Below are 17,447 nucleotides of genomic sequence, written 5' to 3'. Positions count from 1 at the left end.
GTAAAAAACACATATTTGGCAAGCTTCCCTTGGCTAAATTTGCATTCCAGGAACTAAATGTCACGTATTTGGGTTTGCGGACTTGGCAATCCTATAAACAAGACAACAGAAGTTTGTGGTAGCAGAATTTTTCGCGTTTCATTATCGCCCTCTGGTGGCGATGTGTGATATTACTAATCCAATTACAAGCCATTACCATGCAACATCATTTAATGATGGAAAAATCTTAGCTATTGTTAACTTGTCACCTCAAACCATAAAACTACTAAATAATATTTGGGATAAAGAAAAAATATTTTCATCATTTTCATCATTTCTTAAAAAAAAAAAAAAAAAACTTCTTTGTTTTGATTTTGATAATGACCGCAGATATAAGCCTGAAGAGTTAAATAAAGAATAGACTTAATTGTCATGAAAATGTCAGTATAAAACAAATAAAATAAAATAAAATACAAAACAAGGTCCTAAAAAATACATTAAAAATTTGTTGTGTTTGTTTTGAAATTGAGATAAATGATAAGATTTTCATAAATTAACAATAAGTATCAATTACCTTCTATTCCTAAAAAGATATAACCTGAAGAATTTAATGAAGAATTTGCTGAAATGTCATGAAAATGTCACAAAACATCCTAAAATTTAAATTTAAAAGTAATTAATTAGAATTACATCAAAATAAATTAACAAATAATTTAATTTGTTTTAATTAATTTATTTTTGGAAAAGTATGAGTTCTATAATTATATTTATATGTTTAAAAATATATATTTTTTTCACTTTGAGTCGAATTATGAGATTAATGTGACAATAAATTAATACTCAAACAACATTAATTCTATTTTCTATCAAGTTTATCAATTTTATTTCTCTTAAAAATGTTTAAAATATATATATATATATTTTTTTTGATGAATTATGAGTTTGATGTGACAATAAATGAATACCTTTAAAAATTATTAACTCTATTTTATATCAAGTTAATGTATATATTTTTAATGCTCAAAGAATATATTTAAGAATAAGTTGTTTTAATTTTGAGATGAATTATGAGATCGATGTGACAATAAATAAATACTTTTTTAAAAAAAAATCTATTTTCTATTAAATCTATCAAGTTTATAAAAAAATCCATTCTCTTAAAATTTGTACAAATATATTTTTTAGATGAATTATGAGGTTGATGTGACAATAAATTAATATCTCCAAAAAACATGAATCCTATTTTCTATCAAGTTTATATATACATTTGTAATGCTCTTAAAGAATATTAAAAAAATCACCTATTTCTATTTTGGGGTGATGTAAAAATAGCATCAGTTACATCCTGCCCCCCCTCCCCCCTCCCTCCTCCCCCTCTCTCTCTCCTCACACCCCAGAGCCAATCACAGTCTCCGGACCCTGATCACATGCTCCATCCCCTCTGCTCTCGCTCTCTCTCCCCCTCTCCCCCCCTCTCCTCACGACTGCAGGCGTGTGTGTCTGAGGCTGATGGGAAGGTGATGACAGACGCAGACATGGAGCATCCGTCGCAGGGATCGTCCGGAGCGAACGCCTCTCTCTCTCCTCCGACGCTCAGTCCCTCCATCCCTCCGTTCGTCAAGCTGGGCCTGACCCTGGCCTACACCGTCTTCTACTCGCTGCTGTTCTCCTTCATCTACGCTCAGCTGTGGCTGGTGCTGCGCTACAGACACAAGCGCTTCAGCTACCAGACGGCGTTCCTGTTCCTGTGTCTGCTGTGGGCGGCTCTGCGTGCGCTGCTCTTCTCCTTCTACTTCAGAGACTGTGTGACGGCCAACGCTCTCGGACCCTTCTCCTTCTGGCTGCTCTACTGCTTCCCCGTCTGCCTGCAGTTCTTCACCCTCAGCCTCATGAACCTCTACTGCGCTCAGGTGACCACACACAAATTAAATATCTATTTTGAGCCAATATTACAATGCCTATAGATATCCTGTATAATATGCATTGATTTCTATTCTAATAAACATAGCACAATATGTAATAGGATACTTCATTGTGACCAAAGGGTTGTAAAAACAATGACACAAATATTTAATTGTTTATAATTATAGGTAATCAATTAAATTAAGTTATAATTATATTAATTAAAATTATATAAAAAAAAAAAAAAATGATCAGAATATTATGATAACCAACAGGGTTATAAAAAAATAATAAAGTAAACATTAAATTAGTAAAACATTTTAATTGAGTGAAATAATTTTGAAATGAAATAAAATGCTATTTAAATTACTGTATGTTGTAAATAATTTAAATTAATTATTTTAAAATAGATTATTGTGGTTGAATAGTTGATGAAAAGCTCATAATAATAACATAATAAAAATGTAAAATCAACATTAAATCGTAAAATGCTAAAATAAACAACATAATTATAAAATAAAACATAAATAAATGAATCATTTTTACATGAAAATAAAACACTAAAAATTAAATAATAAAAAATAAAAAAATACACAAAAATTTAAATTTGAGTAGAATTCTAATTAAACATTACACAGTATCCAATAGAAAAAAAAATAAATTTAAGTAAACTTTAGTGCCCCCAAAAGGTTGAAAATAGCTACAGCTATTAATCTGATTCCCTTGAACTGTCCACTAGTAAGACATTATTCCTGTATCACTTGAATAGAGTTCTAATAGACATTACACATCAAATAATTAAACTCCTGTGTTTCACTGGTATGATTTAGTCTGTCTAGGAATAGATTTAGGGAACATGAAAGCTGTGTCTTCAGCTCGTGTTCAAACACGTTTGGCCTACATCGAGACTGGATCTGCGTCATGTTCGATGACTGAGTCTAATATCAGCTTCAGAGTCTCTGATCATTACTAACTCAGGAGAGACTCCTTCATCAGTCACTCACGATGAGGATGAGGATGATGAAGAACCACAGCCAAAGTGCTCCTCTCACCTCCTTAAATATGAGATATTTACATGACTTTTTAATCTTCTGAATACAGATCAAATTAATAAATGAATTATAATATAGAAAAAAGGTGAAAAATGCATTTAAAAATTACAATCCTAAATAATAAAAATATGTTTAATATAATATTTTAAAAACATATAAAATGAATTTAGCATTAAAACAAAGAAAACCAATATTTTATCATAACAAAAGTAAAATTAATAAAAAAATGAAAACATAAAAAAGAAATCATAGAAAATGTAAAAAACAAAAAATTAAAACAAAAAATTAAAAATTAAAATTCAATTGAAAATTAAATATTAGAAAAATGAATATATTCTTAAAATGTAAAATTAGAACAAATAAGTATAACTAAAATAAATGAATAAATATGAAATATTTTATGTTTACTTGCATGCCATCAAAATGTATTTTTAAATAATATATATATATATATAATAAAATTAATTAAATATTATATATATATATTTATATATACACACATTTTTTGTGTATAATAATTTTTTGTTAAAATTATTCATTCATTGATGTGCTTTATTTTGATTGTTTTTATCTCAGAATCATGTAGTTTATTTTGCAATTTTATGATTTAACGTGATTTAGCATTTTTATTATGTTATTGTCACAGTGTCTGGGTTGTGTTCCCTGGGTGTCCACTAGATGTCCTCTTTTCCCACAGTGTCTGTCACTTCATTAATCACATTCCTCACGTCCCTGCTTAATTACTGCACCCAGCTGTCACTAATTACCAATCATCACACTCTGTCAGTTTCCCATTAGCGTTTGTCTCTCCTTGTGTATTTAACCCGATCTGTCTTAGTATGTGTCACGGAGTCGTTGTTTATTCATGTCCATCAGTTCGTGCCCTTGCCTTGTCTTCTTGTTTTGTTTATGTTTTGGATGGATGTTTCCTATTGACCCCTGCCTGGACTGTTTATGCTTTTTGGATTACCCCTTAAATAAAGACCTACTCGCAATTGGTTCTCTCTCTGTGTTTCCTTGGATTCCGGTCGTGACAGTTATTATTAGCTTTGCATCAACTATTTAAACACAAAAAAATATTTTGTAATTCTTTATTTGATTTTTACAATATATTTAAAACATTCTTTTGATTTGATTTGAAATGTATGTATTGGTCTCTAATGAGTCGGTGATAATGACGGGGAACGGTGTTTGTTTCGGCAGGTTTTCTTCAAGGCCAAGTCGAAGTTCTCTCCTCAGCTGCTGAAGTATAAGTGCGTGTTTAAGCTGATATTTGAGCGTCTGTGTGTGAAGCTGCTCGTGTGCTAATGTTCTGCTGCATCCGCAGGCTTCCTCTCTATCTGCTGTTCTTCAGCGTGAGTCTGCTGTTTCTTCTGGTCAATCTGACCTGTGCTCTTCTGGTGAAGACCAGCCTCGCTGAGGTCAAGAGCGTCGTTCTGGTGCGTGTGGCCATCAACGACTCGCTCTTCGTCCTCTGCGCCGTCTCACTCGCCGTCTGTCTCTACAAGATCGCCAAGATGTCGCTTGCCAGCATCTACCTGGAGACTAAGGTGACAGACACACCTCAGATCTGATCTGTCTTCATTTACACTACAACTGCGTCGATGACAAGCTAATCAGTAATGACATCAAAAATATACAATAAAAAAAAAACAGTTGTATTTAATAATAATAATATAATTTCAACAGTTTTATTATATAAATTATAATAAAAAAATAAATCATAAAATGTAAAATTAAAACGAATAATTATTTAATAATAATAATAGTAATAATAATAATTATTATTATTTTAAGTAGTAAAATAATAATTTTAAATGTAATGTTTAATTATAATAATTAAAAAAAAAAAAATGCAAAAAAAAAATTAAGTAAAAAATATATTATTTGTGTTTATAATAATAATAATAATAATAATGTTAAAAATAACCAAAACGAAAATGTACAATAAATTAAAAACACTTAAAAAATTAAATCATGAAAATGTAAAAGAATCTATTTAATAACAATACAACAGTAATCATTTTATATTTATATTTTTACCAAACAAAATTAAACACTTAAAAAATAAAAACAATCTTATAAGTTTAACAATTAAAAAAAATTTGAAACACAAAATATTTAAATTGATTCAAATAAATTAAAACGATTTAATTTGAATATAAAACCAAATTCAATGGTTGTATTTGATAATAATAATAGATAATAATAATAATATCATAGTAATAATTTAGTTATAATAATTTTAATAAAAAAAACACTTACAAAAATGTAAATATTACATTTAAATAATTAAAAAAAACATCAATTTATTAAATCATATATTTTAAAATAAAATAATTCAAAATTAGATACACTTATTTAAAAAGTATTAAAATGTAAAATTATAATAATTTAAAAACAAAATTGAACACCTACTAGAAGTTCAGTAAAGTCATAAAAAACGTAAAATTGTGAATAACAATAAAAATATAAAATGTACATACTGTATTTTTCGGACTATAAAGGGGGTCGCACACCGGACGAGAAGCGCAGCGCCGCGTCGCGCCACGTCTTTAAAATTCGAACACATTATTCTCTATGGGTGTACACACACCGGCGGCGCCATTCGGCGTCTGTCCGCGGCGCCCAGCTACGACTCAGAACGCTGTTCAAATTTCTGCCGCGCCACAGAGCGCCATCCGCATAGTTTTATATTAAAAAACCCAGATGTTATAAACTGAAACTGAAATTAAAATACAGTACACTTGTTTCATTCAAATAAAACATTAAAAAGTGTTTGGTTATGTTTTCAGCTGCACAGTTGCCTAGACAACAGATACAACAAAACAATAACAGACTTATTATAACAACACAGATTCTTTTAATTAATTAACGTTCAAAACTCAGCTTTTATCAATTAAAATCATATATTTAAAATAATAATAATAGATGAAGTTAAAACTCTCCCATCTTGCTGCGAAATTGAGCTCGCGCATATAGAATGTGCGCGTCCGGTGTGCGATACATCGAGTTGTCCTACATGTGGCGCGACGCGACGTGGCGCTTCTCGTCCGGTGTGCGACCGCCTTAAGTCGCATTTATTTAGAACCAGGAACCAAGAGAAAGCATTACCATCTCCAGCCACGAGAGGGCGCTCTATGCTGCTCAGTGCTTCAGTGGTATGCTACAGGAACACTGAGCAGCATAGAGCGCCCTCTCGTGGCTGGAGACGGTAATGTTTTCTTTTGGTTCATGTCTAATTTATTTTTGATAAATAAGTCCGGAAAATATGGTAATAAAATGTAAAATGAATAAATAATTAAATTAATTATTAATTTAAAATCACAATAAAATCTAAAATGTAATGTAATGTATATATATATATATATATATATATATATATATATATATATATATATATATATTAAAATGTTAAGAACATTTTTATTTGTTTAATTGCATTTCATGTTGCCTTTAATGTTCATTAAAAAAACGTGAACACACAGATGTTGGTAAATTTTAACGTGATATCTCAAGGTAATGTAATAAATGCATATAGGTTGTTTGTGGATGTTTGTCAGGGCACGTCTGTGTGTCAGGTGACTCTGATCGGGCTGATGGTGATCCTGCTGTACGCCTCGCGAGCTTGTTATAATCTGGTGGTTCTGGCTCTGAGCGACATCGAGAGCATCGACTCTTTCGATTACGACTGGTATAACGTGTCGGATCAGGTGAGCCTCACACACCTCGTCTTCTCTTCTCCTGAGACCCTGGTGAAGAGCAGAAGTAATGCTGTTTCTGTGCAGGCGGATCTGCGCTCCAGTCTGGGAGACGCCGGTTACATCGTGTTCGGTGTGATTCTGTTCGTCTGGGAGCTCCTGCCCACGTCTCTCGTCGTCTTCTTTTTCCGGGTGCGGAAGCCCGCCCAGGACCGGGTGAGCCAGAGCGGATGGGAGGAGTGTTTGCTGTGTGAAGAGCACGTGTTCATCAGCTCAGCTCACTGGAGATGTGTGTTTGCTGTGTGAAGAGCACGTGTTCATCAGCTCAGCTCACTGGAGATGTGTGTTTGCTGTATGAAGAGCACGTGTTCCTCAGCTCAGCTCACTGGAGATGTGTGTTTGCTGTATGAAGAGCACGTGTTCCTCAGATCAGCTCACTGGAGATGTGTGTTTGCTTGTGTTCCTCAGCTCAGCTCACTGGAGATGTGTGTTTGCTGTGTGAAGAGCACGTGTTCCTCAGCTCAGCTCACTGGAGATGTGTGTTTGCTGTATGAAGAGCACGTGTTCCTCAGATCAGCTCACTGGAGATGTGTGTTTGCTTGTGTTCCTCAGCTCAGCTCACTGGAGATGTGTGTTTGCTGTGTGAAGAGCACGTGTTCCTCAGATCAGCTCACTGGAGATGTGTGTTTGCTGTGTGAAGAGCACGTGTTCCTCAGATCAGCTCACTGGAGATGTGCGTTTGCTGTGTGAAGAGCACGTGTTCCTCAGCTCAGCTCACTGGAGATGTGTGTTTGCTGTGTGAAGAGCACGTGTTCCTCAGATCAGCTCACTGGAGATGTGTGTTTGCTGTGTGAAGAGCACGTGTTCCTCAGATCAGCTCACTGGAGATGTGCGTTTGCTGTGTGAAGAGCACGTGTTCCTCAGATCAGCTCACTGGAGATGTGCGTTTGCTGTGTGAAGAGCACGTGTTCCTCAGCTCAGATCACTGGAGATGTGTGTTTACTGTGTGAAGAGCACGTGTTCCTCAGATCAGCTCACTGGAGATGTGCGTTTGCTGTGTGAAGAGCATGTGTTCCTCAGATCAGATCACTGGAGATGTGTGTTTGCTGTGTGAAGAGCACGTGTTCCTCAGCTCAGATCACTGGAGATGTGTGTTTACTGTGTGAAGAGCACGTGTTCCTCAGATCAGCTCACTGGAGATGTGCGTTTGCTGTGTGAAGAGCACGTGTTCCTCAGCTCAGCTCACTGGAGATGTGCGTTTGCTGTATGAAGAGCACGTGTTCCTCAGCTCAGCTCACTGGAGATGTGTGTTTGCTGTGTGAAGAGCACGTGTTCCTCAGATCAGCTCACTGGAGATGTGCGTTTGCTGTGTGAAGAGCACGTGTTCCTCAGCTCAGCTCACTGGAGATGTGTGTTTGCTGTGTGAAGAGCACGTGTTCCTCAGATCAGCTCACTGGAGATGTGCGTTTGCTGTGTGAAGAGCACGTGTTCCTCAGCTCAGCTCACTGGAGATGTGTGTTTGCTGTGTGAAGAGCACGTGTTCCTCAGATCAGCTCACTGGAGATGTGCGTTTGCTGTGTGAAGAGCACGTGTTCCTCAGCTCAGCTCACTGGAGATGTGCGTTTGCTGTGTGAAGAGCACGTGTTCCTCAGCTCAGCTCACTGGAGATGTGTGTTTGCTGTGTGAAGAGCACGTGTTCCTCAGCTCAGCTCACTGGAGATGTGTGTTTGCTGTGTGAAGAGCACGTGTTCCTCAGATCAGCTCACTGGAGATGTGCGTTTGCTGTGTGAAGAGCACGTGTTCCTCAGCTCAGCTCACTGGAGATGTGTGTTTGCTGTATGAAGAGCACGTGTTCCTCAGATCAGCTCACTGGAGATGTGTGTTTGCTGTATGAAGAGCACGTGTTCCTCAGCTCAGCTCACTGGAGATGTGTGTTTGCTGTATGAAGAGCACGTGTTCCTCAGCTCAGCTCACTGGAGATGTGTGTTTGCTGTATGAAGAGCACGTGTTCCTCAGATCAGCTCACTGGAGATGTGTGTTTGCTGTGTGAAGAGCACGTGTTCCTCAGCTCAGCTCACTGGAGATGTGTGTTTGCTGTATGAAGAGCACGTGTTTCTCAGATCAGATCACTGGAGATGTGTGTTTACTGTATGAAGAGCATGTGTTCCTCAGATCACTGGAGATGTGTGTTTACTGTGTGAAGAGCACGTGTTCCTCAGCTCAGCTCACTGGAGATGTGTGTTTGCTGTATGAAGAGCTTGTGTTCCTCAGCTCAGCTCACTGGAGATGTGCGTTTACTGTATGAAGAGCACGTGTTCCTCAGCTCAGCTCACTGGAGATGTGCGTTTGCTGTGTGAAGAGCACGTGTTCCTCAGCTCAGCTCACTGGAGATGTGTGTTTGCTGTGTGAAGAGCACGTGTTCCTCAGCTCAGCTCACTGGAGATGTGCGTTTGCTGTGTGAAGAGCACGTGTTTCTCAGATCAGCTCACTGGAGATGTGTGTTTGCTGTATGAAGAGCACGTGTTCCTCAGCTCAGCTCACTGGAGATGTGTGTTTGCTGTATGAAGAGCACGTGTTCCTCAGCTCAGCTCACTGGAGATGTGTGTTTGCTGTGTGAAGAGCACGTGTTCCTCAGATCAGCTCACTGGAGATGTGCGTTTGCTGTGTGAAGAGCACGTGTTCCTCAGCTCAGCTCACTGGAGATGTGTGTTTGCTGTATGAAGAGCACGTGTTTCTCAGATCAGATCACTGGAGATGTGTGTTTACTGTATGAAGAGCATGTGTTCCTCAGATCACTGGAGATGTGTGTTTACTGTATGAAGAGCACGTGTTCCTCAGCTCAGCTCACTGGAGATGTGTGTTTGCTGTATGAAGAGCTTGTGTTCCTCAGCTCAGCTCACTGGAGATGTGCGTTTACTGTATGAAGAGCACGTGTTCCTCAGCTCAGCTCACTGGAGATGTGCGTTTGCTGTGTGAAGAGCACGTGTTCCTCAGCTCAGCTCACTGGAGATGTGTGTTTGCTGTATGAAGAGCACGTGTTTCTCAGATCAGATCACTGGAGATGTGTGTTTACTGTATGAAGAGCATGTGTTCCTCAGATCACTGGAGATGTGTGTTTACTGTGTGAAGAGCACGTGTTCCTCAGCTCAGCTCACTGGAGATGTGTGTTTGCTGTATGAAGAGCACGTGTTCCTCAGCTCAGCTCACTGGAGATGTGCGTTTACTGTATGAAGAGCACGTGTTCCTCAGCTCAGCTCACTGGAGATGTGCGTTTGCTGTTTGAAGAGCACGTGTTCCTCAGCTCAGCTCACTGGAGATGTGTGTTTGCTGTGTGAAGAGCACGTGTTCCTCAGCTCAGCTCACTGGAGATGTGTGTTTGCTGTGTGAAGAGCACGTGTTCCTCAGATCAGCTCACTGGAGATGTGCGTTTGCTGTGTGAAGAGCACGTGTTCCTCAGATCAGCTCACTGGAGATGTGTGATTGCTGTATGAAGAGCACGTGTTCCTCAGCTCAGCTCACTGGAGATGTGTGTTTATTGTATGAAGAGCACGTGTTCCTCAGCTCAGCTCACTGGAGATGTGTGTTTGCTATTTTCTAGAGCGGTTCTGTGATTCCCAGCCACGTCTTCTCCAACCGGCCGTACTTCTTCGACAATCCCAGACGCTACGATAGCGACGATGATTTAGCCTGGACTTCCCATCCGGTGACCGCCTCGACCAGGTAGACCCCGTGGCTGCTGTGTGTGTGTGTGAGTGTGTGTGTGTGTGTGTGTGAGTGTGTGTGTGTGTGTGTGTGTGTGAGAGAGTGTGAGTGTGTGTGTGTGAGAGTGTGTGTGTGAGTGTATGGGTGTGTGTGTTAGGGATGGGTACCGAAACCTGGTGTTAAAATGGCCCCGGGGCTAAATTCTGAAAGACCGTAGTATCAGTAAGGTCTGATGGTATCGGTTCTGCTTTCGGTACTGGAGGGGAAAATAAGGGGCCATTCACTTATCGCGTCTTTTGCATGGTCAAGTTCGTTATCTCAAATGTAGCCGCGTGGTAAGCACACTCATAATGGAAGTGATGCGGTCACGACGCGCATCGTTTTTTCCAGGCGCGTCCGCACTGAGTTAAAAACATCTAAAATTTTCAGCATGCCGCAAGCGCACCGCAGGTCATGTAACTTCCTCACCTTTTGAAAGCTCAGCTAAGATGAAGGAACAGCTGATAGCTGTATGTGGATTTTTTAATTAATTTAGTAGTAGTGCTACTGCAAGCAGTTTTTAGTGCTGCAAATCCATTTATCTATTGATGAAATTTCCGCGTCTTCATGGAGAGAGCAGGTCATGGTTGCTTAGCAACGGCAGACTCCTCAGGAGCGCAAGTGCCCGAAGGCTTTGGGGAAAAAAATCAGAAAGCGGCGTGCCTTTCGTTTTCCACACGTTTTTAGACGCGATATGTGAACGGTCCCTTACAGTATGAAAACCCCTGCTTAATACAAAGAGTGACGATGGCGGAGACAGCAAAACGTTCCAAATTGTGGTTATACTTCACTAGAGTTGATGCAGACAACGCTCGTTGTCATAAGTGCAACAAAATTTTTGCATGGAAGGGCGGAAACACAAGCAATCTGTCAAAGCATCTTTCAAAAGTGCATTATGTGCAGACAGAGAAATGCAAACCTTTAGACTGCCTAACACAACAAAGTAACACAAGACAAAGTACCGATAAGAATACCGTTAAAGTACCGGACCGTTAAGCAGTATCGGAAAGAGTAGTAATACCGTTAAAACCTTAACTATACCCAGCCCTAGTGTGTGTGTGTGTGCGTGTGTGTGTCTGTGTGGGTGTGTGTGAGTGTGTGTGTGAGTGTGTTAGTGTATGACTACAAACACTGAGAACACAAAACATCAGTACAAGAAGAAAAACTTACAATAAAAATACTGCCTCACAAACTAAATCAAATCAAGTACAAGTACTAAAATGACTAAAACTGAAATAAAATGAACGAAAAAGATAGAAATAAAATAACAAATTGAAAAGTAAATTAAACTTATAAATAAAATAACATTTACTAAAATAAAAAATTAGAACTAAAAATTGACTAAAGAGATAGATATATGAAAAACGAATTAAGAAAGTAAATTAATGTTAATAAATAGAATAAAATGACCAAAACTTAAATAAAAATTAACCAAAGAGATAGAAATATAAAAAATTTATTAAAAAGTAAATGCGTGTTATTGTCTGAGAGATTATTGTAATATGAGCTGATTCAGATGTTTGTGTTCAGTTTGTCGACGGATGGCTTCGACTGGAGCAGCAGCAGCTTTCTGGTCCATCTGGGAGGAGACGAGCCGCGGTCGTCATCGGCAACCGTGGGACTCAACCGCTAACGACACTACAGCGAAAAAAGCTCTGCACTTTAAACACACACACATACACACACACGGACACACACACAAACTAATGGACACGATGCTCTGTAAGTGTGAGTCGCCATGGCAACTGAGTCCAGAGCAGTGCTCATCGTCATGGCGACCGCGGTCAGACTGATGAAGCTTCTAAACGAGGCTGTGTTCAGAATGACACACAATAAATTTCACAATATTTCTATTTCACATTTTAATTTGCGTTCCATTGAACGCTGCACAACAGAGCAAACACACTCTTACAAATCCTGGAGTTTGATGCAAACTAAAAAGTGCAGCAGAGTTTGTTAGATCACCTTCTGGACACAGACTTGTGCTGAGCGTCTGTTTAGATTCACAACATGATCACATCTACATTGTGATTCCAATAGTTACAATCAGAACTATGAAATAATGTGTAAGGCATGCATTTCTGTTATTTCATGTGTTTCTCTTTAGCTGTTGTAAGTGGTCCACTAAGGTTGAAATGACACGATGTCTTTATATTTATGATGAATGACACTGTAAATACACTGATCATGTGATTCTCATTTGTTGATTTGTGATGAGGATGATGTTCATCACCTTCCACAAAAATAAATCATCTGCTGTTCAAATAAGACTTATGTGTTTCTTACAAACGAAGACAAGAACGAATGAAAAAAATCTGGAAAAAGAAAAAATCATAAAAAGTACATTTAAATTAAGTGTTAAAAAAGCAAAAAATGATTTAACAAAAATGTTTGAGATGTGTTTACACATACACACACACACACACACACACACACACACACTCACACACACACACACACACACACACACACACAGAGAGAGAGAGAGAGAGAGAGACACACACACACACACACACACACACACACAGAGGCACACACACACTCACACACACACACACACACACACACAGGCACACACACACACACACACACACACTCACACACACACACACTCACACACACAGACACACAAACACAGACACACAAACACACACACACACAAACACACACACACACATACACAGAGAGAGAGAGAGAGAGAGAGAGAGAGAGAGAGACATACACACACACACACACACACACAGAGAGAGACACACAAACACACACACACACACACACACACAGAGACACACACACACACACACAGAGACACACACACACACACACACACAGAGCTGCTCTTCATCTCAGCTTCCAATTAATTAAACTATTCCTCCAGAATTAGTCGATCGTGAAAAAGGCAGAAAAATGAATCTCAGACTGAGCTTGGGTTCGAATCACTCGTGGGTTGTGTTTCTGAAAAAACACTGATCAGACGTGATGCATCGGAGTTATTCAAAGAAACAGAGACTTCTGTGAAAAAACATCACAACCTGAGAAACTAAAACAGCCGACAAATCAATCACAGATATTTACAGTCAGACTATAAATATAACCATCTAAAACTTTCCAGACGCGGAACAAAATCTGTGTGATATTTCAATGCAAAATATAGAAATTACATTATTTATTTTAGTATTATTTTTGCCCGTTAAGCATGTATTTGGATTAAATGGAGGAATATTATTGCTTGGAATCTGTTGCTTGAATGTGTAACAGGAAGCTACATTTCATTGTTTGAAGCTTAAAAAAATTCATTTATAAACAAACGTCATCAGTGTAAATGAGGAATGTCTTTAAAAGATGCACACACCGAAATAAAATTACAATAATAATAAACTTAAATTACATTAAGAGTCTAAAATATATACACGTCACATTTCACAAAAAAAACTAATAAACTATACATATATATATATAGTGTACACACACACAGTACATACACTGTGTGTGTTATTGTAATAGACATTGTGCATTTAATTAGTCCACAACCATTACAGTTTTTTTCGATTGCTAAACGCCAGTGAGCACAACTGTAGCTACATGTGCAAAACTCTAATTACAGTCTGCACTAGCAACAGTCACCTGAGCTAAACAGTTCACATCAGCTGCAAAACTCATTCCAGTCAACACAACTAACACACGGCTCAAAACAGACTCAGTGCAGCCAAACACTACACACAACCCTCACTGAGATAACACACACCGTCACTGTCACTATGTTTTAAGAGCTTTGTCATGATAAAAAAAAAAGCTAATGAAAAAAAATAGCAGCACATAATGTTTCCAGATTTTTAATTATACAATTCATTATTTTAATCTTGCATTTGATAACTAAGTAAATTCATTTATTATAACTGACAGGTGTGATGATCAGTGGACTTGAGTTTTTACCTCCATCATTAGGGCATGGGCTAAATAATGGATAGAGTTTTTCAGTGAAAGACTGAGCAGTGAAAGAGTAGATATGAGAGCTGGACTCCACATCATAAAAGGAGACCAGACCCTCCTCATAATCCACAAACACACCGACCCGCTGCGGCTTCACTCTCAGAGACAGAGAGACAGGAGGATCCTCACCGGCATAATATTCATCTCCATTCCTCAGAACAGTCCAGTTTCCATCTCTGGGACTCAGTGTGATCTGTTCCTTCCTGTTAATGGATTCTCTGACCACTCCTAAATCCCATTTAGTCTTTCCCTTCACCTGCACCTCAAAATAAAATCTCCCTGAGGAGAATCCCTCCTTTCCCAAGACAACTGTATATTTATCAAATCTCTCTGGTTTGTCTGGGAGTTTCTGTCTAATGTCTCCATCTCTCACTTGTTTTCCATCATCAGACAGAATGAGTTTAGGATGAGCTGTATCAGGATCCAGAGTCACATCCACTGAGAAAACAGAGAATACAGATATTCTGTGATGCTGATGTTTTTAGTTAACCCAGTATTTAATCAGATTGTAGTGCAGTAATGAAGCAGTGAGTGTATGAATGTAAACTAGTGTAGTGCAGACAGCACACTGTACCTGCATACTGCTGCATCCACTTCAGCTCTGTAGAGACTAATGACAAGAAAACAATCAGATCTGAAGCTTATATTTAAAGAACAGAGTACACTATCATGTTTCTATCTGATCAGTGTGTATTGATGTACCAGTTAGTGTGAGTTTCTCATCTATAGTGTCCTTCAGTTGAGTCAGAGCTCTCCTCAGAGTCTCCAGACTCTCATGAGTCTTCATACTGATCTCAGGCCAGTTCCTGGTGTTTCTAGAGCTGCACAGGGATGAGTGAATCTACAGCAGGAGAGAGGAGAAATCCTTCAGCATGTCATATCCTGCATTATGATTGATCAGAGAGATCATGCTGACTGACCTGTAGGAGGTGGAGGTGATCTTCAGTGTGTGAGAGCTGCTCCAGCTCAGTGTTTCTCATCTTTAGCTCAGTGATCTCCTGCTCCAGCTCTTCAATCAGCTCTTGCTCCTGTTTCTCTGCTGCTTTCTGCTGCTCCTCCATCATCTCCAGCAGTTCAGTCTGATGTCTCTCAATGGAGCGGATGAGATCAGTGAAGAGCTCCACACGGACTGCTTTCTCCTTCTCTGTGTTTCTCTGCTCAACCAGGACAGGCAACACATTATTAGCAGTGTTTGCTAACAGAAGAATCTGTGTAACTATTGCTCATACATTTTTGTTCACATACATAGGCTACATGTGTTTTCAGAATCCCTCAAATGAAGTATTAAACTTCACTCTGCACCCTGGACGAGAGCAGAACAAGCCCTGGACATTTTACTTCTTGTTTTATTGGCTGTTGCTGTATATTTGAGTCTGATAGTCATCTGTCATTCGTTTGATTGTTTGTTTATTTTGTTATTGTTATGTCTTCTCAATGTCTCTAAACATTGAAGTTTGTTGAAAAGGTAAATATTTACATTTATTTTATTCTATTATTTTAAACTGACTTTTCTGACTTCTGCTGAGTGTTTGATGTCTTGAATCTTCTTGATTCTGTTCTGGATCATCAGCTGCACGTCTTTCTGTGTCTTCATCAGTTCAGTCTATAGAGAGAACAACACAGACACATTTATCATAACACAGATCAAACTCACAATATGAAATCAAATCTGATTCCTCGTGATATCAGTCCTTTAAAAGAATAATAACGTCTACCTTCTTCTCTTGACTCTCCTCTTCTATAGGAACAGTGTTGTGGTTCTTGTGGTCTTTCACAGTGCAGATTGAACACACACATGTCTGATCATCTCTACAGAACAGATCCAGAGGTCTCTCGTGTTTCTGACATATATAGTCCTCCAGATTACTCACAGGATCCATCAGTTTGTGTTTCTTCAAACGTGTCACTCTCAAATGAGGCTCCAGGTGAGTTTCACAGTAAGAGCTCTGACACACCAGACACGACTTCAGCGCTTTCAGCTTTCTTTCCTCACAGAAGTCACACAGAACTTCAGTTGTTTTCTCAGGACTTTTCTTCTTACAGTGATCTACGAGCTCTCAGAGTGTGGTATTAATCTTGAGATCAGGTCTTTGCTTGAATGTTTCTTTACAGTATGGACAGCTGCAGGTCTGGCTGTTGTCCCAGCACTTATTCAGACAGATCTTGCAGAAGTTGTGTCCACATGGAGTCGAGACTGGATCAGTGAACACATCCAGACATACAGAGCACTGAATCTCCTCAGACAGTGAACTCATGGAGGATGACATTGCTGGAAAGAGACATTATTTAGGATTAGTGTGAACTCCTTCAATACGGTTTATGAAGAATCCCATGATGCACCTCATGAAGCTGGTTGAATGTAAAGAGTGTTTAGAGACAAAGAGTGCTGAAGAAACTCAGATATAAAGAGATCATGTACAGTCAGCTGGTTATTATTGTAAAATGAACCCAGACAAGCTGATCAGAACCTAAATATGAAGCTCATTACGTAACCACTACCTAAATAAATAAATAAATAAATAAATAAATAAATGTAGATTCAATTATTTGATCTGCTTTACATTCCTGAACTGTACATTTTAAAAATTATATAAGAAAAGTCAAAGTCAAAGTGTTTTTCTAGGTTATTGACTTACATGGATATTCATTGTCATTACTCCGTCTCCTGGTTTTTCTTGCTGTTAGTGAAGATTCTGCCATTGTTCTTTCCTCTTAAAACCTTTTAAAGAAAAAATATAGTTTAACTGGTTAAAGTGTGAGAACTGAGAGTGATGGAAACACAATCATTCGTTTGAAACAAAGTGAGAGACTCGTAAACTTACTGAGCAATCTGAACTATGACCTGCTGTTTAAAGAAAGTACAAAGTACAATTTTTATTTTTTCCAACAAACTTATAAATCTCCTTATCAAAAATTAGATTAATCTTTCCACAAAATATATTAAATGATCATAAGTTATTGTGTAGTGTAAAAGTGATTTTCAGCTGCAGTGAAGCAGGTTTGTGTTCAGTTTGTCTGCAGGTCATTTACTTCCTGTTTTATCTGTTTGTCTTTATGTCGCGTGACAAAATGACAGAAACAC

The 17,447-nt window shown here is 38.2% G+C and overlaps 1 protein-coding gene and 1 pseudogene across 1 annotated transcript; one reads left to right on the top strand and one right to left on the bottom strand.

Annotated features, from left to right (window-relative positions):
* The first annotated feature begins 1,452 nt into the window (after positions 1-1,452).
* Positions 1,453-12,640, top strand: LOC113083286 (integral membrane protein GPR137B-like). The gene is made up of 7 exons (XM_026254432.1): positions 1,453-1,889; positions 4,137-4,186; positions 4,261-4,483; positions 6,497-6,646; positions 6,722-6,850; positions 10,233-10,354; positions 11,906-12,640. The coding sequence occupies exons 1-7, from the start codon at positions 1,500-1,502 to the stop codon at positions 12,006-12,008; spliced, it is 1,167 nt and encodes a 388-aa protein (XP_026110217.1). The 5' UTR covers positions 1,453-1,499; the 3' UTR covers positions 12,009-12,640.
* Positions 12,641-14,190: 1,550 nt separating this feature from the next.
* LOC113083285 (E3 ubiquitin-protein ligase TRIM39-like) lies at positions 14,191-17,084 on the bottom strand (annotated as a pseudogene).
* Between the last annotated feature and the right edge of the window lie 363 nt (positions 17,085-17,447).

The sequence above is a fragment of the Carassius auratus genome, unplaced genomic scaffold (assembly GCF_003368295.1).
Source record: "Carassius auratus strain Wakin unplaced genomic scaffold, ASM336829v1 scaf_tig00037506, whole genome shotgun sequence".
Lineage (NCBI taxonomy): Eukaryota > Metazoa > Chordata > Actinopteri > Cypriniformes > Cyprinidae > Carassius > Carassius auratus.
This window is presented reverse-complemented; position numbering and strand designations above follow the sequence as displayed.

Coding starts and splice junctions, on each gene's coding strand:
- LOC113083286 (XM_026254432.1), top strand. CDS start 1,500: ATGACAGACGCAGACATGGAGCATCCGTCGCAGGGATCGTCCGGAGCG. Junction 4,484..6,496: donor GCATCTACCTGGAGACTAAG/GTGACAGACACA, acceptor GATGTTTGTCAG/GGCACGTCTGTGTGTCAGGT. Junction 6,647..6,721: donor GGTATAACGTGTCGGATCAG/GTGAGCCTCACA, acceptor GTTTCTGTGCAG/GCGGATCTGCGCTCCAGTCT.